Source organism: Stigmatopora nigra, chromosome 15, assembly GCF_051989575.1.
Source record: "Stigmatopora nigra isolate UIUO_SnigA chromosome 15, RoL_Snig_1.1, whole genome shotgun sequence".
Lineage (NCBI taxonomy): Eukaryota > Metazoa > Chordata > Actinopteri > Syngnathiformes > Syngnathidae > Stigmatopora > Stigmatopora nigra.
The window spans coordinates 9,556,856-9,581,712 of NC_135522.1; the positions used below are offsets into that span (position 1 = coordinate 9,556,856).

Consider the following 24,857-nt stretch of genomic DNA (forward strand, 5'->3'; position numbering starts at 1 on the left):
ATGTACACAAATGCAGGACATTTTGGCTGAACGCCTACATTGAATTTGCAAAATCATTAAAGTGCTGGAACCTAAAAAAAAGGAATAAGAAACATTTAATGATTAACAGAAGCGGAAAATGATCTTTGTTCAACATGAGTATAATGCTTTCCTTAACAAATAATACATTCAACATTAATTACAATTTAAGCTCAGCTTGTGGGGGGCATGAAGGTTGCTGACGTGTTTATTTATTTGAGCATTTTAAGGGGTAATATTTTAATCTTATGTGTAGTCAAAGTAAAAACAGCTTATTTTTAAAGTAACTCTGGATAATGTAGTACTGTCAATTGTAGCAAATCTGTTAAGAAGGCATCCAGTTACTCAAAAGTATTATTTAAACAAAACAAAAAAAATAATAACAACATCAACCTGGATTTGAACCCAGGACCCCAGAATTGTGAGGATACACACTAAACACTCACTTTACAAGGCCATCATGCTTTCATTTCCATTCAGTTCAATTCAATTCATTTCCATGTCAATTTCTGTTCATTCTTATTGTCACTACCTGCAACTTTGGGGACATTTTGGGGTAATTTATTGTAAATTTTGGATATGGTTTTGGCTCTAAGAGGGATAAAGGAGCAGTTCCCAGGCCAATTGATGGTCTGCACTGTTTGGCCTACCCTGTGAGGCCTTGCGTTGTCATGTTGCAAGATGACTCGTTCTGACTGATGACCCCTGCGTTTGTTCTTTATGTCTTTCTTGACCTGCTTTAGCAGTTCACAGTAGTTAACACAAATTTTGAAAGTGACGATCAAGTCAAAAGTGTTGTTAGCGACTGACTGAGACTTCGTTCAAAGATTTTAACAACGAAGGGAATACGGAAGCTTGTGCACACATGGGAAAGTGCGAAAAATAGGAAAAAAGCTTGTATCATAAAATTATAAAGCTACTATCTGTATTAAAAGTCTTTAAACTGAAAAATTCACTTTTTTAAAATTGAACAACCGTCATAATATTTCAATTTCTTCCCCATGTCTGACCCCCCTGATTTAGAGTGTCCAATCAGCCTAACATGAATGTTTTGGAATGTGGGAGGAAACCAGAGTACCCATAGAAAACCCACACAGGCCCAGGGATGAACATGCCAACTCCAAACAGGTGGACCAACCTGGACTTGAACCCAGGACCCCAGAATTGTGAGGCCGACATGGTAAACACCAGGCCGCCTCATCTGGTGACCATTTGTCGTCATCATCAACAACAAAAGCCTATTGTCATCATACCCAGAACTGCTTATGACGAAATTGGAAGTGCTTCTCCATAAGGTGTGTTTTCTCTGCAAAAGACCCAAACAAGTGATCATTTCAGACTCGTAATTTGACATTCTGCCGTTATGGATACATCACATCACCCCCCAAGTGGATCACTTACCTCTCACTGTCTTTCACTTACCTTCAGTCAGCTAGTAGGAGGCAGATCACCCACCACCCAATGTCTTTTCATATTACCTCACCCCTAAGTTATTACACAGAAGGGATTGTGTGTCGTGTAACCGCAAGTTTAGAGTCTTGATGGATGTGGGGAAAAAACGGTCCTTCAGCCTATTTGTCCATACTTTGTGGGACCTATAGCGTCTGCCAGAGGGCAGCAGCTGGAACAGATTGTGACTAGGGTGGTATGGGTCCCCGATGAACATATGAACATACAAAAAAACTATAAACATAATATAATTATGAAGATTCCACTTGTAATGTTTATGATGGTAACAGTTTAAGTTTAGTTGCAGGTTCTGTGTTTGAATTTAAGGGGGTTCTTATTATCCATTGCCCTGTGTTTCCTTTGCAAATATTTACAGCTAAAATACAGTTCAGACTTGAGGGAGGAGATAAATTGCATGGGGAGGAGTGGTGGTTGGCTGCTTGCGTTATCATCAGCCAGGAGAGGGGAGGAGGGATTACATCCTGCAAGCACATCTGAAACTGCATAGAACTCTACGCGCACCCACAAGTCCACCACACTGAAAGGAATGCAGCACGTGTACGTTCTCATGCTGGCGAAAAGTTGCGTTCAAGTGTTGTAGTGGAGTAGCAGACACTTTGATTTGCCGGACTTAAACTACAGGTTGTTGTTAGCTCGACTGGATTTATGTGTTTATGTTTGAGTGCACGGCGGTGGGACATCCGGAATGGGGAACCCGTCGTAGAAGGAGACTCGCACGCGCGCGCGCACAAAATGGACTTGAAGGGGACCACTTTTGGAAGGTAACGACGGAGAAAAATGCTCTTTTTTTTCAAGGATTGGTTTGCATTAGTTAGGTATGTGTGGTTATTCGCGATTGTGCATTGGAATTGCACTTTTTTTTCTTGAAGTATATAAAATTCCGCCCTAACGTATTATGTTTTTTTTTGTTCATTATTGTAACACTAACATTTAATGTAAAAAGTACACACAATGTTAGTTTAAGTATTTCAAGAGCAAAGGACAGCTATTTAAAAGTTGACATAGAGCCAGGATTTTTTGAAAAAACGACTGTTGCTGGTCATTTAAAAAAATGATGAGTTATTATTGCATTTAAAAAATATATCAATACATGAATACGATGAAAATAAAAACTAACTTAATACATTAAAATGAATAAAAACAGAACTACACCCTCTCTAAAGTAGATTTTGATAATGCCTTATAGTGCAAGACTATTTTATTTTATTTATAATGAAAAACCTGTAAATATTGCATTTTTTGTCTATTTAGATTTATCATTATTGTATGTTTTTACAATTATGAATGTATGTATAGATTTGCAAGAAAAAAATAAATTAATACAATTATTATTATCAATTATAATAAAACAGGGGTTAGCGCATCAGCCTCACAGTAGGGGGACCTGGGTTTAAATCCAGGTCGGTCTAACTTTGTGGCACTTGCCCTGCGTGGGTTTTCTCCGGGTACTCTGGTTTCCTCCCACATTCCAAAGACATGCATGGCAGGCTGATTGGACACTCTAAATTGCCCCTATGTATTAGTGTGACTATGAATGGTTGTTTGTCTCCTTGTGCCCTGCGATTGGCTGGCCACCAATTCATGGACTGAAGTCAGCTAAGTTAGGCTCCGGCACCCTCAGCGACCTTAGTGAGGTGATGATAAGGCGTTTCAGACGAAATGAGATGAGATGTATGTATACATTAATACAACAAGCAAGAAATCAAATTACTAAAATTATTATTAATATTATTAATTCTAATAAACCAGCCAGACTGATTATAGCACATGCTAAGACTCTAAAGTTGATTTTTAAAATCAAATTTGTCTGCTAGTTACTGTAAAATAATATATAATTCAATTTAAACAAATATTTATTAAAAGAAAAATATATTTCTGGCAACCATTGCTGCCAGTATTTTAAGAAAATGACTAATTTGGAGTTTTACTTGTTTCTTTTTACAATGGAGAAAATGGGACAAGAAATAAATGACAAGAGCTTCTCATCTCATTTTCTGAACTGCTGTATCCTCATTAGGGGCACAGGGGGGGCTGGAGCCTATCCCAGCTGACTCCGGGCCAGAGGCGGGGGACACCCTGAATCGGTGGCCAGCCAATCGCAGGGCACAAGGAGACAGACAACCATGCACACTCACACCTATACCTAAAGGCAATTTAGAGTGTCCAATCAGCCTACCATGCACATCTTTGGAATGTGGGAGAAAACCAGAGTACCCAGAGAAAACCCACACCAGCCCAGGGAGAACATGCAAAATCCACACAGGTGGACATGACCTGGATTTGAACCCAGGACCCCAGAGCTGTGAGGCCAATGCACTAACCACTCGCCCCACCGGGTCGCCCCTGACAAGAGCATAATATTACATAAATGTAAGAGAACCTCATGCACTTAAAGTTGTGGGCACAAGAGAGTTAGCGATAAAATGATCGTGAGAATCAGAGTTTGAGTCCCAGAGGAGATGAACTTGAGCATTAATGGAAAAAAGTACTCACCCAGGACCCAAATGCACACACACACACAAGTACACACAGTTTAAATGTAATCGATCCTATTAATAAATGGAATGTGCTGAAATGCGTTATTAGAGCCAAACACTATATGTGAGAAATACACACATATACTCACGTGCAACTTTTTGCATTTGCAGAGTGTGTGCAATACAAAAGACGGGACAGTGTGTACCCAAACCAAAGAAGAGAATGGTCTCGCTGATGATGACAACAATGTCTCCTCTGATCAGTCTTTGCCTCCCTTCAGTCCGACTACACAAACACACTCACACGCACAATTCCGTCACAAGCAATTAGAGGACATCACAGTGCAACACTCAGGTCCATTGATAGCCTCATAAAAGCTCCTAGAAAAAAAACCCAGGGCATTATGAGAAAACAAAAACTCATACTTCATTTTATTATTCTTTTAAACCAAGCAGTTCTGATTGCACAGTTTAATATTTGCCTTCAATAACTTATTGACCGCTAGCATAGTATTGACAACTCCCATTGAGTGGCCCGGTGACCAAGTGGTTAGCATATCGACCACACAGCCCTGGGGGTGAGGGTTTGATCCCAGGTCTGGGGTTTTCATTGGGGAGTTTGCATGTTCTCCCTGAGCTTGCGTGGGTTTTCTCCGCATCCTCCCGTTTCCTTTCACATCCCAAAAACATGCATGGAAGGCTAGTTGAATACCCTAAATTACTCGAGCTATGAATATGAGCATAAATGGTTGTCCGTATACTTCAAACCCACACAGGCCCAGGGAGAACATAAAATCCACACAGGTGGACCGACCTGGATTTGAACCCAGAACTGTGAGCCCGACATGCTAACCACTAAGGCACCGCGCCGCCTTAGGTTAATTGCTCGTTATTTTTGTATTTATGTATGCTACAGTTTCTGTTTACCCTGTATAGTTTTAGTTTGCAGCACTACTTGATGCATATAACATTTGTGGTTGGTCAATTTAATGTAAATCCAGATATCCAGTGAATGGGAGAGAAACTATCTTATTTTGTTGTACAAATTCTCACCTAATACCGTATTTTCATGACTATAAGGCGCAACCTCAATGAATGACACATTTTAATTTTTTTTCCATATATAAAGCACACTGGATTATAAGGCGCCCTGTCTATTTTGGAGAAAATGTAAGACTTTTAAATGTGCCTTATAGTCGTGAAAATATGGCTTTATAACATTGCATACCAATATTGTGATTTAAAACATCTACATTGTAACATCCTCTTTCATGCATAAAGGCTTTCCACTCAGTCCATAGTATAGAGGTTTCCCAGAAAAGGGTTTTAGTGTTGCATACAAAGATTTAGGGGTCATTGAATATAGTAGAATCAATGATTACAATAAACAGAAATACTGTAGGTATGCTAGGGGCAAGAAGGTTGCTTGCCAGCATGCTTGTGAACGTTGCAGTGCTCACTGTGTGTAATTAAATAACACAGCTGACCCACACAGACGCACCTGTGGCCCTGGGTAAAGCTTGCGCTGTGGATGTGTGTTCATCTTGCTGCATTAAATGTGTGTGTGTGTGTGTGTATTTTTTTTAACATCCCCAGATGTGTTTTTTTTTTTTTACATCCCCAGATGTGTTTCTTTTCCCTGTGATTTATCTAAGCTCAAATCCCATTCACATTCAAGACTTGACAGATACCGTTTATGATAATACATTTTTTATTATGAAAATATTGTTGAGATTATGTGTAGATGACATTTATGATATACTGATTATCGGGAAATTGAATTTGATGTTAGATGTTGGTTTTGAATTGTTGTTAGTTAGGGGTTTGACAGACTTTTTTTTAAAGGATTTACTAACATAATGTCATTTTTTTTTAGTTTAAGATGCACCCAACCATCAAGTCTGACAAGATGTTGTTTGTACTATAAACCAAAAGAATATAAGCCTCTAGAGAAGATGGCTGAAAAAATGAAGACATTTAGCCTGTAAAAATTCATATACACGTGACTCTGGACTATAACCCACATGGTTCTAAGCAGGGGAAAAAGTTGTGGAGTATAGTCTGGAAAATTATGATATTTAGGAATTAATATTCCATGAAGTATTTTTTCTCACCCAGATCACAGTTTAGTGGGAAGAATCCCATCTGATTTTAGGCTATAATAATTTGGTTGTCAATCTGTTGTAGTGGTAGGAGAATGATAAATATTGCAATAAATATGCTGTAATGATATTTTACTAAATTGACATATCATTTACTACTAGAATGGATGACTTAAAAGTAACTCCCAATTTCAAAATACCTTTAATTTTTTTACGATTTAATATTTCCCTCTTTATTATGTGTGTATGTTAGTTCGCTGATGTATGGGAATTACAATCTAAGTAAAATATTATGAGTCAAAGGGTTCACAGATTGAAATTACAAAAATAATAAACATACTCTTAAGTACATTATGTCATAAATTGATTTTGACATCAGCAATCACCAAAGCAAAACACTTTCCAAAGTAAATGATGAAGCATGGTAAAATTCCAACAACGTGATGTGGATTAGCAGCATTTAAATCCTTCATGAATGAGCTCAACAATCACATCCTCTCACGCATGTGATAACATAACCAAGTAACAAACAAAATTCACTACTAAAAGCCAAACCTATTTTCTTTCCTCTGTCAGGTTTATGAATTGTAGGGTTCCACCTAATAAGAGGTATCAACCGACTGAATATGAACATGCTGCCAACTGTGCTACACATGCGGTAAGTCATACAAAAACAATCATCACACAAGTAAAAACCTGGAATTCCATACTAGTTGCAAATCATTGATATTTATTTCATCTATTTCCACGACTCCTAAGTCTGTTTTTGCTGAGTGATATCAGTAAAGTGCAATCCTTGAAAAAGATGCAAAGGATTGAGGCAAAAGGGTAAGGATTTGGGGCTCTTTGCTTGGGACAGTGGTCCATAATCCGCGATTCAGCCTGTGGCGTTCCCTAATCTGCTGTAATCCATGAACGCTTTTGGCCTTGTGGGCAGAACGAGTGAATGAAAAATGGAAGTGAGCAGGGAGAAAGCGATCGTGCTGACAGTTAAACCGCACGCAACAAGTGAAAGGCAAGCCAGGTATCAGAAGCGGTAATAAACATGTTTACCTTGCTTAAAGTATGAGAAAATTCGTCATAAAATGCAGTTGTGCAGGGATAGGGAGAGGAATTTTAACAATGCCAGAAAAGCATTTAAGACCTTACATAAATTATAATGTATAAAATGCACAATTTTGGGAGTTTGTCTTAACTGTTAAGTATTTTTTTTAATATTTTATTTTATTTTACCCAAAATGTACAGAAGGTTGACCAGGAATGACCCAAATTTAATCAGGTGTGACGGGGAAATGCCTCAATATCATCAGGAAGTAACCAGTGAACAGGAAGTGATATGGAAATGCCCAAAAGTCAACAGGAAAAGATACATAATGGACCGGATGTGATCTTCACTGTGCCAAAATGTATAGGAAATGACACAAAACTAACAAAAATAACCCTAAATGTAACAAAGAAGCGACCAAAAATGAATTCACGAGCTCCCACAACATTCATTTTTTTTTTAAACTGGGCCATTTAATTTTAAATGGGAGGGGTAAATGAATGGCAGTTAACAAGGAAAGTGCAAAACCACTTTATAAGGTAGAGTAAAATCCAATTTAACCCGGGACGACTCATTTCTGATGACACCTGATGCTACAAAAAGGAATATCTCTGTATTTGTATTGATACTGCAATACTTCTGATATTTTTTTTTACAAATCAGCACAATTGGTTTTTAATAGTAGGACAACTAATTGTGGATTTTTTTGAAGAGTGAACACAAAGTACTAATGTAAAACATTAAAATATACGATATAAAGACTTTGGAAAAATGCATGGACAACTTTACTTCATACTTGCCAACCTCATCTAATTGCCCCCCTTAATTATGATTGCAGTTCCCCTTAATAAGCGATAAAAAAAACGTACAAATCCAACACGGCTCATATTTACTCACATTGGGCGCACGTAAAAGTCTAGAATTTTCTAGAAAATGGATGGCTTTCTGACGCGCTATAGTACTATGAAGACCCGAATAATCATATGCCTACAATTATTTTTCCAACTCAAATTTTCGCATGCCTACGATTCTTATTCGGGTGCCCGCGATTATTAATTTTTGCCTCAATTAAGTCCCGTGCAGCAGCAACATTGTTCTATGTCATTAACTTTCTACGTTTAAAGCACACGTGCTGTTTTTACTAACGTACTAGTAAGAACGTGCAATTGCCACTGGTAGAGTTGCAATATACATTATTACAATGTATTGGTAGGCCTAATATATACGAGAGTTACGTTATACGCAATTCATTGCAGCAATTATTTGCAGCAATTTTTTGCAACTGTATTACAACTTTGCAACACGATTATCCGTCACTAATAATCTCGGGCCTACTTATATTCATTATTTTTGGAATTTTCCACTGCCTACTATTATTCCGGTGCCTACTATTATTAATTGATTTGGAATTTTCCACTCCCTACTATTATTCCAGTGCCTACTATTATTCGGGTCTTCATAGTATGTATTTAGTAAAAAGGCAGACATGTTTAAAGCATGACAATTCTATTAGCAGTCGGCGATGACGTTTTTGTCCGCTACCAGTGACCGAGACGATCCAGATTAGAGCCAAAATGGGTAAAACGAGATTGGTTTTACCCAAAAACGTATGGCATACACAATTTGAAATGATGAAAAAAATATATAAGTTGACAGGTATGTTACTTAGATGCCCCTTCATTAATTTCCTGAACTGCGTATGCTCAAAAGGGTTAATAAAAAATATACTATGGATCTCTTAACAGTTATGGATTCTACCAAGCCTGGTGGGTGGTTCTGTGCTGTACTTCCTATCAGGGGACCTATCGCATCGCATTGCTGCCTGGCTTTATGGCAGTGGACTCACAGGCCTCTTTGTCACCTCAACACTCTTCCATGCTGCTGCTTGGAAAATCAGCCACCTCAGGTGTGTGTACGTGTCTTTGTGTGATACATTTGTGTCATGATTTGCCAGATGCGAATGTTTGTGCTCCCAAATGCACACACAGTTTGCTCATTATACTGTTAATTATGACATAGCCAAAGGTGTCGGGGTAAACAACAGATGTGACCTGGTTGCAAAAGATTTTGCAACACATTCATAAAAGACATCAAAAACATCCGATTATGTGTCTCTTTTCACCCTTCTGCTGTGAATTCAAAAGAGGTTTTTACTAGTAACTGTCCAATCCATTAAAAGTGGGATGGTGGCAGCAAATCAACCCTTGTTTATATTCTGCGAGCCCTCACATCAACTAAATTCCGGGTTTCCTCTGCCTTTTGCCTATTGTTAGCGAGCTGGGCTGGGGTCCAGCACCCCCCCCCCCCCCCCCCACAACTGTCGTGCGGATAAGCAAAACTGAAAATGAGTAAAATAATAAAATTGAATATGAATAATAAATGAATTAAAAATGGAATATATTGTTTTGTCCATGTTCTGTGTGGTTTATATGTAGCTAATTTCAATTGTCTTGCAAGCATTATTATTGTATGGTTGGCAGAGGGAGCCATTAGTGACGTATGGAAATCTTGAGGGCGATTGGTGGTAAAACTACGGCATGTGGACAAATTGGGTGCCATTCGCTGGCCAAAAAGTGCACTGAAGGAACAGGTCTATTTATAGCGAAAATTAGGATAGAAATGTAAAATATCAATAGTAAATGTTACATTGTTATATTGTCATCTCTTACAGGACTATTATGAATACATTACTTTGTAGTTAAAAATACCTTGTAAGTAGAACATAAATACCTTGTAAGCGGAACATAATTCCTTTCCATTTTCCAGTGTTTTTGAAAAGTAATTAAATTACTCAACAGGGTACATTTAAGTGTGCAAATAACCTAGTAGTTGACAGGATTTTTATTTAAGTCGCCTATTTTTTCTTTCAGCGATTATGAAGGTTTGAGTGGATTATTAACGTGAATCATTCCAGTGCCTTTGTGTATTTACAGTTGTGTTCTTATTCCGCTTGCTTTAATCTTACATAACAGCATCACTGCGTCTCAAGAGATTTAAACTCAAAGAACAAAATGTACTGTTCATTCATGATGTGTGTTTTCCTTTATCTTCTTAATAATTAGTAAATGCTGTGTGTAAGATATGTCACTGTTATATTTACTGTGGTATGCATCACACTTGGAATATCTTGAAAAAAATATATTTTTTTACCTTGTTTGCAGAAAGGTAGAGCAGATTTTCCACATGTGTGACCGGATGGCCATCTACTTCTTTATAGCGGCCTCCTATTCTCCCTGGTAGGTCTGTTAATAAGACAAATAAGATGATGAAGTGGTGTGACGGGTGAACCAGGTCACGGTCGAGTTGTTGTGACGTTTGCCTGACGTGTGCGGACAGGTTGATGCTGAGGGAACTGGGCCTGTGGGCTTGCCACATGCGTTGGCTGATTTGGGTCATGGCTTTTTTCGGTTCCATCTATGTCTTCTTCTTCCATGAGAGGTAACATTAAAAAAATAAAAAATAAACTTCTCTAGGATGGTTACAGTAATACATATTCTGTCACAGTTTAGGCAGAACTAAATGGGCTAAATGACCATCTGTTGTTTCTTTGGGTAGGTACAAGCTGGTAGAGTTGCTGGGGTATGTGGCTATGGGAGCTGTTCCTGCTCTGGTCATCCTGTCTATGGTAAGTAGCTTGGAGCATATTGTATTTTTCTTTCAAAAATGAAAAAAAAAAAAACTCCTGTAACCATGGTAGCGTGCTTCCTGCTTTTGTGTATGCCCTGTGCTGTTTTCAGACACAGAAAAAAAACTCTTGCAGATGGCAACTTTGGAATGCTCATTGGCGAGTCGTATGCAAGGGAGTGATATGCTTATTAAAACTCAAAAGCTGATGCTGAAAAGTTTTGATTCATGTCAGTCCCTATGTGAAAAACTTTGTAAAAAGTACAAAAAAGGATTTAGAGAAGAGGAAAACTTATTCTTTACAACAAAACCTGATTAACCATCCAATCACAACACAGCCCCGTCAATCTCGGCTTTAGATTCTCTTTACAAAACATCACTAATAACCATATTACATGATCAAAATCTTTCATCTATATTTGAACTGTGTAATACACATTAATATTAGTATGCTCATATTTTTTTTAATTAAATTTAAACACAATATTAAATGTGGAAGTCCGGTGGTTAAGTGATTTGTGCATCAGCCTCACAACTCTATGGTTCGAACCCAGGTCAGTCCTCACTGTGTGATTAATTGATTGATTTGATAAGGGACAGCACATAATAACGAATATATTTATATTCATGTTAATGAACATATATATGTAAATATGTAAGATTGTTGCCGTGGCCTAATTTCCATCTTTAGTCAGTTGGGTAGGTACAACATAAACGATGACACACACTAGACACATACACGCGTAGCACAATTTTAGACGGCGTCATGATCGCAATTTTGTTTGTCAAACAGCCAGGCTGTAAGATGATTGGGTTCAGGGATGGGAGTTCATGTATATTAATTGGTATTGAGTTCCAGGTATGTGGAGAGGGAAGGTGCTTTGGTTGAAAGGTGAACTACACATCACATCTAGAACCAGCCCTTGTTGATTTTTTTTGTATAAAATCTTGCAGTGGGGAGGGCTTTATGTTGGAAGATTTTGTGGACTAAGGTGGCATCTGCATATTTACCAGTATAGTTGAAGTTCAGGCTTTTGTTTTTTTAATATCTGACAGTGGTGGTTTGTTCTTGACCATGTTTTGAATGTATATGTCCCCCATTTAAATACTATATTGCAGAGGGAACATGAAGGTGTGTGTGAACTCGCCGTGGGAGGGGTCTTCTACGTGGCGGGTGTGGTGTTCTTCAAGAGCGACGGCTTTGTCCCATTTGCGCACGCTATTTGGCATCTTTTTGTGGTAGCCGGTGCAGGTATTCACTACTACGCCATCTTGAGACATCTCTACTTGCCTCAGCCTCGCATGGAGATCTCCAGGTGATGTCGATCCAGTCAAACACTTAAGAGAATTTCTTCCTGGGAAAATATAAGCTCTGAGTAAAAAAAAAGTGGTCTTAAATAAATAGCTGCCATGAATGGTATTATACAAATTATAGAAAATTAAATCAAAAAGATTGCAGCTAAAAAGAGAATTCTAAACTAGAAAAAAATCATGAGAAATATATATTTATATGTGAAAAAAAGTTTCAGAAATTATTCTAATTTGAGCTTTCACAAATTAGATGAATTTCTGAATATATTTGAAAAATTTATAACTTGACAAGGGCGGAGAAAATTATATAATAATGATGTACTTATGTATTGCCCCAGTGCTTTGTGATGTACTGGATACTGTATGTTAAATGTAAATTCAGGCATCAAGATGTTTATATGAATCACTAAATCTGCTTTTATAATCATTTTGGGAGGAACAATCATATTAGAAGTCATTGTAATATTACCTTATAGGTACAACATTGATTTGCGACTATGTTCAGATGACCAATATTTGGTTAAATGAGAACTTTGAGATGAATATCAACAACAAAAGGATACATTGAACTCTCCTTAATTTTAGCTTGCATTATTTGCACCAGGTTTTAGTGTGTGGAAAACCCATGATGTTATTCTAATTCCTTCCAAGCAATCTTAAGGCAAAATATGAATCTTAACTATAAATTTGATATCTATTTTTTTCTTTCCCACTGTGTCAAATTTCAGCACTATTTAACTTTCAATGTTATCAATAAGTAAAAGACCAAAGTACTGTAAATCCACGAGTTACATATTCTGCAGTAGTGCTGTGCAATATGGAAAATATTGATATCAAGATATAGGCCATTTTATTTCATGATATCAATATATAAACAATACAACACATTCTGAATTATTTGGTGAAAAACAACACTTTTACACCACTCAATTGATTTTTGAAATGACATTAAACTAACTAAATGTATCTAGTGCTGCAGTCTAAAATTATCCAATGTAAACAATAGCAGCACAGTTAATTAAATGTAAAAACATTTAATTATTTACTAATACTTATGATTGTTTTTTTCAATTTTAAGACTGGTGTGTATTAAGTTAGCAAACTATCATCAATAATGAATTACTATTGATGTTGGAACAAATGACATTTTCTGTGTTCTGTGTGGATTATGTGTTTCTATTTTCAATTGTCTTCAATGCATTACTCACGTGCAGTTGGCAAGGGGCGCTGATTTGGTAACTATTGAGAGTCCTTAAAGACATTTAGAGGCTGGTGGTGGTACAAGTTGTACCGTAGTGTGGTTCCTGGAACACCACCTATGCAGCAAGTCATCACAAATCTGCTGGATAAAATGTATACTGGAGGAACAGGTCTACTTATGGCAATTAAAAGTTATGTAAAACATACATAGAAAGTTCCATATCATTTTGGCAATTTATATTGTCACATTATGCAGCATTATTTTGCAGAAGTAGCTATTCAGTTCAGTTTAAATTTGTCTGACCAATTTTCAATTACGACTCTTATTAGAAGCGGTAATTCTTAACAATAAAAAAAATGAGCCAGTCTGCATATACTAGGAGATTGATTCCTTTACAAATGGAGTAAAATGCTGCTTGCAACTGTTATTTTGTATTTTTTTTTTGCCTGATTTCTGTCAATATTATATGCACTTTCTACTAGTCAATGTCTGTACTTGGTTCTTTCTATATAGATCAAGTGATTTACTTTGTAAATTGAAAATAAAGTTTACACTTACTTTCTTCATAGTTCTGCTGTGTATACAAATTAGTTTAACACTAGTAGTATATTTATAGAGGGAGGTTGGCAGCAAATAAACATCTGTTCTTTCACATATCAAATGGCTTGGAAATCTAACACTGTCAATGGGAGCCAATGAGTTAAGTAAATAAAGACATATAATCCTGTACACTAATGAGTGTTCATCTTTGTTCTAATTAAGTATTTACAAAAAGTGCTACAGGAGAACAGTGGAACTGTCAAAGCCTCCTGAGTTCATAACGCTGGCAGGTATGTTAAAAAAAGTGAAGTGCGAAAGATTTTACCTTATTAATGACTCTAAATAGAATGAGTGATATAAAAAAAAAATGCCTGAACGGTAATAGCGGTTTACATGCTTGTATTATTAGCTGACGGTGGCATAGGAGTTTTTTGAGAACGTGACATGTGCCCCTGCATGAGTGTGGTGAGCGCTCGCAGTTGGAGCGGCATTGCCACGTTGGTGTCTTGGTGCCACTGTGGTGTAGTGACGTGAGGTGGTGGGTTTAGGATACTCTGAGCCACACCGGGGGTCTTCAAAAGGGCACACAACTCCTCCCCGAGAGTTACTATGGAAGCAAGGTCCTCTTCGTCATCGCACCAAGAAACGGACCCCCCACTAGATACTTTCTTCAGCTTAGAAAGAAACAGGGACACCCTATGGAAAGAAAAAAAAACATTATGGATGGTACTGTTGTCAAGATATAAACATTTTCAACTTGATATCAATACTCATAATTTTGATGGTCCATAAGGAAAAAGTAAAATCAAAATTAAATGTGCTTCTCAATTGGTGGTCATTGGAGGAGCGAAGAATATTAGTTCATTTGCTCCTGTCAGTGGAAGCCAATGAATTAACATGAGAAATGCCAACGTATTCTCGATTATTATCAAGAGGACAGTAATCCCTCGAATATCGCGGTTAATATAGACCAGAAATGGCCATGATAATTGAAACATCGTGAAGCAGGATCACCCCTATTACTCTTCTCAAGTGCTGAGTCCAAGAAGCAAGAGTGGCTTCTACTTACTTTTTTATGAACTTAAAAAAAAAAAAGTTTTTTTGAATAACAGCGGAACAATAATCAGTGAATTTGTGATAAGAAAAGACGTGATAATCGAGGGATTACTGTAGTACAGAATAAAATTTACCCCATGACAACAAATGTCTTCTAACCTGTGATAGTACAAACACAAATAATTGAGTATCGATAATCTTGAAATGAAATTCCACAGAACAATTCAGTGTCGATACTTCAATACTTGTGACAACGCTAAAAGATTGAAATGCCATTAAAACTAGTTCATACTGTACAATATTCCCTGAACCGACCTGGGTATTAGGTCATGTGATCGTGATGCCAGCTTGGCGAGGGCGCTTATCAGAGTGGTGATGACGCGAGGGGCGGGGCAACTGGCTCCAGGTGGTGGGGCAGATGATGTGATCTCAAATAACACTGCCTCCAAAGTCTCAAAACAGTATGTGATGAGCTTCACGGAACAGCGAGCATCATATGACACGGACAGGTACTCGCCAAGTACCAAAACCTGAAAACAGACGTATTTAGGATACATTTATTTGAAAAGCATCTTAAAACATGAATCTATGCAGTCAACTAGCAATTAGAGTAGTCATAAATTGTGATCGATTTAATATTTTTTTTACCACGTGTGTGTACATTTCTTGCTTGCTGTAAACATTGGGCGTAGCTCCAGCAAACTCCAGCAGTTCGTTGGACTGGTCCATCACCAGAGAGGGGTGGAGCTTGCACAAGCTCGTAAGTTGTAGGCTGAACACCCTGCAGAGACAACACAATAGTATCAAAACAAGCAAACTTTAATTACCACAGGGATATTAACACTTTGTTCTTGTAGTTGCGGCTACCTGTGTATTTCTGTGATGTACTTAGGAATGTTAAGGAGGAGGCTACTTCTCTCCAAGAGTACCAGAATCACTTGGCCCAAAAGCTTCTTGTCAGCTACCTATGACAGAGGCGTATTTGTAAACACACACTTTCCACCAAGTAGTCAAGTAACCTAACTGGCTCACTAAAAGGTTGGGCAAGCAACCATTAAAAAAAGTAGTTTTCCCTTACTGTGACGACTGTGTTGAAGAAAATGTGGAGCAAAATGGGCACAGTCTGGGCGCACTGAATTACTCTCGGCCAATCGGCAGCCTCGGATAACAGCTCAAGGAGTGTACTCAGCCGGTCAATTGTGTCACCTGTGCAAAATGAGCACCAAGATAGTTGTTAGTGATCTTTGCGCAGAATTGACAGTTGGCTATAAGTCTTGTGTTGTGTTGTCAACAATCAACCCATTTATTACTACAGTTATCTAAAGTATTGATATCAAAATGTTGTATGTTACAATGTTAGGGGGAGTATTTATGGTACTCAGTTATTTTTGTGTTTGCACTATCACTGTACACGTAACCAAAAACATCATGAGTTCACTTACTACTCTTGATACTAATGAAAGATATTTTTGCATTTTCTTTGTTAACTAATTGGTTCCTATTGACGGCAATAGACGTCCAATTCACATTGACTTGAAGGGGTAAATGAACAAATAGGTGAGTATTAACAGCCAGTCTTCCCAGTTAAGGCGAATTGTATTGGCAGACAATGAGTTAATTGCTAAAGGTGCTGTAAGCTCCAGGTAAAAATTAGTATATTATTTTTGGCTGAAAATGAAGACTTCTTAATCTTGACACATTTTGAATGAATAAAAAATGAGAACATGTAGTAACAGCTTGCCCTAATCAAACTGTCACAATAGATGATATATTTTTATTTTTTGAGGGGGTGGGGGGAATTCCTATGTCTTTTCCTTGTATGTTTGGATTGGATACAAATGTTTCTGTTGGAAAAATTAATGACTACCAATGAAACGAAGCAGAGTGAATTTTAAAAATATTTTTAAAAGATATATATATATCATACACACTAGATTGTATTAAAAAATCAGCATTTTTTTGCATTGAGTTAAAGCTTTTTATATTTATCACCCTACAACAGTAGTTTCCACCCACAATATTTTGAATGAAAACAACATTGTTTGATACCTGATCCTGCTTCACTTCGGAGTAGGAAAAGAAACAAGCCTCGATAAGCTGGATTTCGGAATGCATCCATTAATGCCAAGCTGCGCCCTCCCGAATCAGAAATAGGAAGGAATGTTGACCTGGAATACATGCTGGATCAAAAAAACATGCACAAACTAGCCCTGAAACAAACTCATCTACATTTTTCAGAAGATGTTCATCAATCAAATGTGCACCTGAGTTGCAAGAGCAGAGTAGCAGAGAGACAGGGGAGGTCTAACAAACTGTGCAGAAGCTCCAACGCAGTAGCCGGTGTCACAAAAGAGGGCAACAGATCAACAAAATCATCCACCACTGCAGGGCTGTCCCACGCTAAGAACTGAGAGACACATGTCAAATGCTGGCCAGCCAGTATACTTTTACAATTATGTGCTGCACCCTTTTGCCCAGTTTTTTACCTTCAGAAAATTTGGGAAGTTGCGTATATACTGGGGAACTCGGAGTTGCACTTCCTCGAGATTTAGTCGCAAAAAGCGCAGAAGCTCGTGAGCTAAAAAAGGGTCGTTATAGAGCTCGGCAGGGAACCGACCAAGCACCAGATTCCATACGCAGTCACAGTCTACTGCGGCCATTTCACCTATACAAAAAAAGAAAAAAATGAATGAGCTTTTAAGTATTTAGGTACACATACAACAACCACCATATTTAAGGGACAGATTCTCTATGAACTAATCAACACAATTATAGACCGATTAGGTATATTGGTGGTACTTTTCACTTAAATAATGATAATCTAAAAACTAGTGTTGTACCAACACCGATACAGTGAGATGTCATCAAAAGAGTGACAACATTCTTTTCGAGATCTAGTCCAATCACACCCTTCGGCTGTGAATTTGGATAGACTTCCTGTGTGGCTCCAGTTTTTTTACCTAGGTCTACAATGTCTTGTCTGTCTTATGTCTCTAACTACTGCAACCAAGAAATTTCCCAAATACGGAATGAAGTAAAGTTCTAACCTAAATGTGTTCATCACTAGTAGAAGTCTAATCCATTTGAAGTGGGAGAAATGGCAGTCATCAGTGAGAGCCAATGAAAGGAGAAAAAAAACATCTTTGACCCCACTTTGGCCAAGATAGACGCTTCCACCAATTACTTTATCACTAGTAGTCATCTAATAAATGTGAAATTGATGGAGTGTCTAGTGCTGTCAATGCTAGCCAATGAGTTAAGCTCTATCTGAACAAGCCATGAAATAATTACTATACAGTTGTGCATATGCAGAGTAGTATTAAAAGATAAAGTATCAGCTGATCCTAATCGTTATTGTGAGCTAAAATTGGTATCAATGGAACACCACTAAAAACCTTTAAACAATTGCACATTTGTTAAACTGGGCAAGCAAATAAGGTAAAAAAAATCTATTAATAATACAGAAAGAAGAAACAGGGTGCCCTAATAATTAATAATTGCAGGCGCTAGGGAAATTGGATGTACAAATGTCCCAATAAGATGATAATGTTGCATAATTACGTGCCGTGATTGAGATAGAACTGTGCCACAGGTAACAGGACTCTGGCGAATGAGAAGTCTGACTTGAGACGGCCAAACAGTGCCTTTATACACGGGAACACCCGGTATACAAAGGGCGCATCCTCTACGCACACAAAGTCCAGGATACACACTGCTTCCACAAGACACTGAGGGAGGAAACAAATGCAATACAATCATTAGAAATAGCTTTTCGAACAGTGAGAAAAATACCAGTCGCACAATCATCTGTAACACAGTGTATCACCATATGAATATTTCCTATGCAACTTTGTAGTATGAGTGAGGAAGAAAAAAAGTTAAACTCACGGCTTTCTGTAGATCTGAATCTGTTCTCTTCTGGGCCTCTGAGACAAAAAAAATAAAATTAGTATAAACAGTATAGACAATGTATAGAAGTACCAACACTTAATGAGGATACATTGCATGTCTTCATATAATAGCTAAATACATATGTACAATATTAAGAAATCATATAATTGGATCACTCAGATTTTCAACACATTTTGGCAAATGGGAATGATTAATTATGATTCATTGATTAAAGAAATTTAATGAGTTAAAAAAAAAAATCCCATTTCAATCGCAGGCTACATTCCAAACAACTTTATCAGTGCACAATTTTCCCGGACAGACTAAACTGACCCACACATTATCTCAGCTCATAGTTAGCCTAATCAAGAAAGCCCATGAAATAAAATTAAAAAAATAAATAAAATTAATGTGAAAATACACATTTAAAATACTAAATATATATAATATGCTCATCTTTATACTATACATATTTTGTAGCTGAGGTACTATAAGTATTCCATTCAAATTTTAATCATTTTATGGACAGTGGTCACTACAGTGAACAAAACTTGACACCCTTAACCTTTAAAGAGCTAGTGACTGGAAAAAAAGCAAATATTAGCATTTATTATTACTTTGTTTGATAGAATATTTATGTAGTTTTTGAAAAAAAAATGTAATAATAAAAGAAATCTAATGTAGGGAAAATGTATTGGCTGTTTAGCACCCTTAATGGCGAGTTGAGTCTGGAAAAGGTTGAAGGAAGTAAAAATTTTCAGTAGAGGTAAAAAGAACCAAAAAAAAACCATAATTCATGCATGAAAGAGTTACATTCACATGCACTGACAGTGGTGCCTACATACTGCGATCACTCTGCTCAATGAGGCGCTGACAGTACTGGAAGGCTTTTTCTCTTAGGCGCTCCTTTGGAGACAGCAGGCGGCTGGAGGAGGATGTGGCAGACACCATGGAAACCATAGACCCGTCGATTTCCGACCTATCATCTGTAACATAGCATGACACAGGTCTGAACTTGAGATGATTATCGATGTCTGCACAAAATTGTGTTTTTGCCAGGCAAGGAAGTTTACTGGTATTAAAAAGTGCAATCAAGTGATGAGTTTGCAGTGGTAAGAATCAGAATGATTGAATTTGACTGCCTAGTCTGAGTTTACATGAATTCAAATAGTTTTGTGTTGATAAGAGAGGTATTATTTAGTGTTACACCGTTACTAATCTGGTATTGATACATATATGACAGTAAGATCACTTGAATGTGATATCTGCCATTGTTAGCAATTGACGTTCAATCCATTAGAAGCAGAAGGGTTGGCAGCGAAACAAAAAGGTGCATTTGCTGCCACCAACTCACTGCTTAGATTGACCATATAATAGGGAAGCCACAGAAGAATGATGGAAAAAGACAGAAGAAATATTCTTTGTGTGTGTTTTTAAGAATCTCCAAGGGGTTAAAATGGGTGGATGAAAAGATTAGATCGATTAGTTAAAAACTTTTCATTATGCAGTCATTATAAACCTGAGGCAGTGAGAATCACAGGTTATGCAGGTGTTTATGGTTGGCTCGTGCAATAAATTGGAGTTATCATTGATCCGACAAAGGGTTTAAAGCTGAATGCAAGATTCACATGCACTGCGCCGCTCAAATTTACTTCTTACCATTTGAAAATGAATGAGAGAGGGAAAGACTTAGCTGAAACTTGCTTGCTGGAGATGATAAAAACACAAAAACTTACTTTCCACAAAATATTAAAACTTCATTTAAGGATTGAGGGGGGAAATCTGACTTAAAATGCTCTCTGGTTAATTAAAGGCTGAATTCATACTGTAGGATATGATGATATACGTATTTAACCAAAACAGTTTAAAACTTTATCCATATGTTCCTGTCTAAAGTCATTATTGCCGTATAGACCTCTGCATAAAATGCATATTCTGGCCAACGGATGACACACAATTTGTACTGACTTGCCACTTTGATGGAATTTCATATACAACTGTAGTAAATAAGGTAAGTTTGTTTTTTTAAGGTAGTTTGCTAACTGCATCCTCCTGACAACTATGTGTAACGCATGCAATACAAGTGAAAATATGAAAATCTAACACACACAAGCAACATAATCCATCGCCGTATTAAGATTCAATAAATTGTATTATGTTAACTTAACTTAACTGATGACAACATAAAAAAATATATTCCGCTTCTTTTACATCTGTTTTTGTTTCCAATTTACAAAATAATAAGTAAGAATATCATGCTATGACTTAACAGAAACAAATATTTTTTTTACATGATGCAAATTAGAGCCTACAGTCATTAAAGGTCATGACATTATGGGGCATAAAAAAAAAACATTTGAATCTGCTCCAAGATCACCATGACATGAAACAGAACGCAGAGGAAACAATTGCAATCTGAAGTGCATTGAGTGCCTGACCAAGACTACACAAACGTTTGTTGCTGTTTCTTAGGACGGCAGTCTCAGATTACACAAAATTGTGCATGTTGCAGTGTCTTGGAATAAATGAGTTTTTACACTACAAGACCGAGCCTGCATGATGATCACGTACTGACGCAAATAGCACGGCCTGACCACTACCATCATAGGGAGGCTGGACCAGTATCCGTCTATCAGTAATGGCTATGGAGTCACTCCCTATTAAAATATTGGTGGCCCTCTGCTCTGCTCAGATGAAAACATTTGCTATAAACAAGACTGATTGTGTGAGATTGGATATCGACAGACACAAACAATTAAAACTAATTTCTCTTCTCCTGCCTTGCCAACCAGTGTACTGAAAAAAATAAATATTACAATGCAGTACTTTGGACATCTCTGAGATGATGTGTGCTGCTTTGAATATTGAGTTCATACCAGTGTCTGTTATAGTGCTGCCAGAGTGAAAGGTGAGGAGCCAATGTCGTAGTATGGAAAAGGAGTAAACATTCATCCACTGGTCTTCAGTGAAAACTTGACCGACACACAGTACTGTGAAGAAATCTCCTGACACTGTCCCATCCAGCTCTGCTATCGGTAACGGCTGTCGGAACATAAAAAGAGTAAATAAGTACAATGGTTGGTTAAAAGAAAAACAATATTGATATGAGTAAGATACTAGAGATAACATTCTTTTGGCTCCCAATACCCATTTTCATCACACATACTTATAAAACAAAATACATTAATTCTTTGACACCCTCTGATCTCAAATTGTTTGGACGTCTACTCATTTCAATTCATGGCAGAAGTATGAAAAGTCCTTTCATCACCCAAACCAGAATTAATAGGGGCGATATTCCTGTCTAACTCAATGCATTGACCTCAAAATTAGGTCACAACTGTTATTTATAAAGATCATTTTAACAATGTCAAAACATCTGTGATTTCCTCAGTGGCTGACATTGATAGCAAAAGATGTCTAACTTATTTGAAGTGGGACGGTTGGCAATGAATGAATGTTCATTGGCTGCCATTTTCCCACTTCCAATGCATTGCATGTTCACTGGTGAAGTACTGATACTACTAGTATCGATGCAACACCATCAAATACGTACTTGACGTGACCTGGATCCTGTGAAAAATCCTCCTGAAGGAGTTCCACCTCCTTGCGTAGTGCTTGCATAGCGAAGCCAATCGACAAGCCTTTTACTTAGGAGGATTATGTTATCTGTAGTGATAGAAAAGACAAAAATTATATATGTGATCCAACACTACTATACTAATTGCATGTTGGAAAGAGGCATTTTTTCCACATTAACAAGCTATACTGTTACAGTTGAAGCTGTTACCTTCTGTAAGACTCTGAGGGCTGTGTGTGAGGATACTGTTGACGATTGGTAGGGTATGTGCAAATGAGTAAGTCGGCCCTTCTGAGGGTCGGTTTTCCAGACTGCGGAGGAGCTGACCGCAAAAAGCTGACAAATCATCTCGGGATTCAGCCTGTTTAAAGTAAAATGTGGATAAAGCAACCAAGAAAAAGAACCACCCATGAACAATACAAAAGGAACAATTTTGGAAAAAAAGATGAATGTCTTAGAAAAATGCAAAGAAAAGCATGTTTTCATATTTAAACCCGGTCAACCCCTTCCAAAATAGATTTTATTCTGAATGAATGTGGTTTATATTGTTTTTGTCCAATTAAAAACTGGAGTTAATCAGGTTAGCCAACCACAGTATCTTCCGGACAACAAGGAGTTATTCAATTGGACATCAGCATACCTGGTCCACATGTGTGGAATTTGCATATGCTGCATGCTGCATGTGCCAGCGTGGATTTTTTCCGGGTACTCCGGTTTCCTCCCACATTCCAAAGACATGCATGGTAGGCTGATTGAACACTCTAAATTGCCCCAATGTATGAGTGTGAGCGAGTTGGGTTGTTTGTCTCCGTCTGCCTTGTGATTGGCTGGCCACCAATTCAGAGTCTACCCCGCACCTGTCCCAAAGTCACCTGGGATGGGCTCAAGGACCATCGCGACCCTAGTGAGGATAAAGCAGTTCAGAAAATTAAGAAAAAAATGCATACCTGAGAGAGAAGCAGAGCAGCTGCATGACTATTTATCTGATCAATACTGTCCTGCTTGTATAATTCTGCCTGATCTGGGAAGGGCAGTGTCTCTCTGAGCACAGCTGAGCTCAGCACCTGAAGCTGCTCAACGGGTGAAAAAAGAAGCGTTGCAAGCTTCTTCTGAAGCTCGGGTGGCAACCTTTGGTTAAAAAAAAAAAAAAAAAAAACAGTGATTTATCAGGCCGATGCACTACTGTATTTTCTCGCATATAAGTCACACCCTTAAAATAGTTGAATTTCACAATCTGTCGCGTATAAGGCCCCCTGATTCACAATTTTAACCTCCACATCGTGGCTTTGATAGGGAGTACAAATGTGTTACTTTGAAGGGAAACTTTTATGAAAAATCCTCGCATGTGGTATTTCTTAGATATTGTATGAATCCAAAGGATGGTCAGTTGGATTGCACAATATTTGGGTCAATATCAGATGGGGGCTTAGTGGTTAGTGATCGGCTTCACAGTGGTAGACTTGGGTTCAAATCCAGGTTGGTCCACCTGTGTGGAGTTTGCATGTTCTCCCTGGGCTTGAGTGGTTTTTCTCCAGGTACTCTGGTTTCCTCCCACATTCCAAAGACATGCATGGCAGGCTGATTGGACATTCTAAATTGCCCCAATGTATGCAAATGCGAGTTGGGTTGTTTGTCTCCTTGTGCCTTGTGATTGGCTGGCCACCAATTCAGAGTATACACATACAGTGAAAATTGCAGTACATCTTCTTTACATTGCAGTGAAATAAATAGTAATTTTGTCAACCAAGAGGATGCCATTTTTTTCATATACTTTGCAAAAATGCAGATTCTGAAATTGGAATATATACTAGTAGCACTTACGTCCTCGTATATTTAGTGGCAGAGAGAATGAGGTGCAGCCTTTGCAAGGAATCCACAGTCTCGTGACCATGTTCTTTCCCCTCTAGAAGCTTGGCTAATCTGTTGTAAAACTTCTGCAACTCAGACTCCTGAATCTCTCTGGAACAGTGAAACACTCATTAATCATCCTGCAAGTGACATTCTATGCATTCTGTCATGATGTAAAATTAAGAAGACGAAGGGTATTTTGCCATGGCATAATCAATCAATAACAGTGGGGAAATGAACAAGAAAGGAAAACATATATATTTATAATAAAATATAATACATAAAATTAGTGCAGAATAGCTGTTTCACACTCACCTTGCTTGTTTAATTAAACTTTCGGAACCGTGAGAATACATGTTACTTTTTAACCGGGTTGGTATCTTGATAACGCTTCCCCATATACCGGAACAAAAACAGTCCACCCTTGATAAAGTCTCGAACTGAAACATGGTTCTGCAATTTACTTTCCGTTTTTACGTCAAAGAAAAAGTTGACTCAAAGAGTTGAGTATTCATTCATTTTCTGAACCGCTGATCCTCATAAGGGTCGCGGAGGGTGCTGGAGAAAACCCACACAAGCCGGGGAGAACATGCAAACCCCACAGGAAGGTTTTACAATGAACATTCGATATATTAATTTATTAATTATATTATATAATTCAACATCTTATTTAGGGTAAAAATGACTACTATAT

At 37.7% G+C, this 24,857-nt stretch overlaps 2 protein-coding genes across 2 annotated transcripts; one reads left to right on the forward strand and one right to left on the reverse strand.

Annotated features, from left to right (window-relative positions):
• The first annotated feature begins 1,912 nt into the window (after window positions 1-1,912).
• mmd2a (monocyte to macrophage differentiation-associated 2a) lies at window positions 1,913-13,983 on the forward strand. The gene is made up of 7 exons (XM_077734081.1): window positions 1,913-2,249; window positions 6,644-6,725; window positions 8,858-9,018; window positions 10,274-10,348; window positions 10,449-10,550; window positions 10,668-10,737; window positions 11,856-13,983. The coding sequence occupies exons 1-7, from the start codon at window positions 2,134-2,136 to the stop codon at window positions 12,054-12,056; spliced, it is 807 nt and encodes a 268-aa protein (XP_077590207.1). The 5' UTR covers window positions 1,913-2,133; the 3' UTR covers window positions 12,057-13,983.
• On the reverse strand, window positions 13,840-24,590 carry ap5z1 (adaptor related protein complex 5 subunit zeta 1). Its single transcript, XM_077734082.1, has 17 exons — window positions 24,479-24,590; window positions 24,137-24,274; window positions 23,263-23,443; window positions 22,526-22,676; window positions 22,292-22,404; window positions 21,612-21,777; window positions 19,581-19,721; window positions 18,733-18,770; window positions 18,410-18,572; window positions 17,331-17,509; window positions 17,109-17,251; window positions 16,894-17,012; window positions 15,923-16,050; window positions 15,712-15,809; window positions 15,493-15,625; window positions 15,160-15,374; window positions 13,840-14,484 (listed from the first exon to the last, which is right to left on the reverse strand). The coding sequence occupies exons 1-17, from the start codon at window positions 24,517-24,519 to the stop codon at window positions 14,178-14,180; spliced, it is 2,454 nt and encodes an 817-aa protein (XP_077590208.1). The 5' UTR covers window positions 24,520-24,590; the 3' UTR covers window positions 13,840-14,177.
• Window positions 24,591-24,857: the final 267 nt, after the last annotated feature.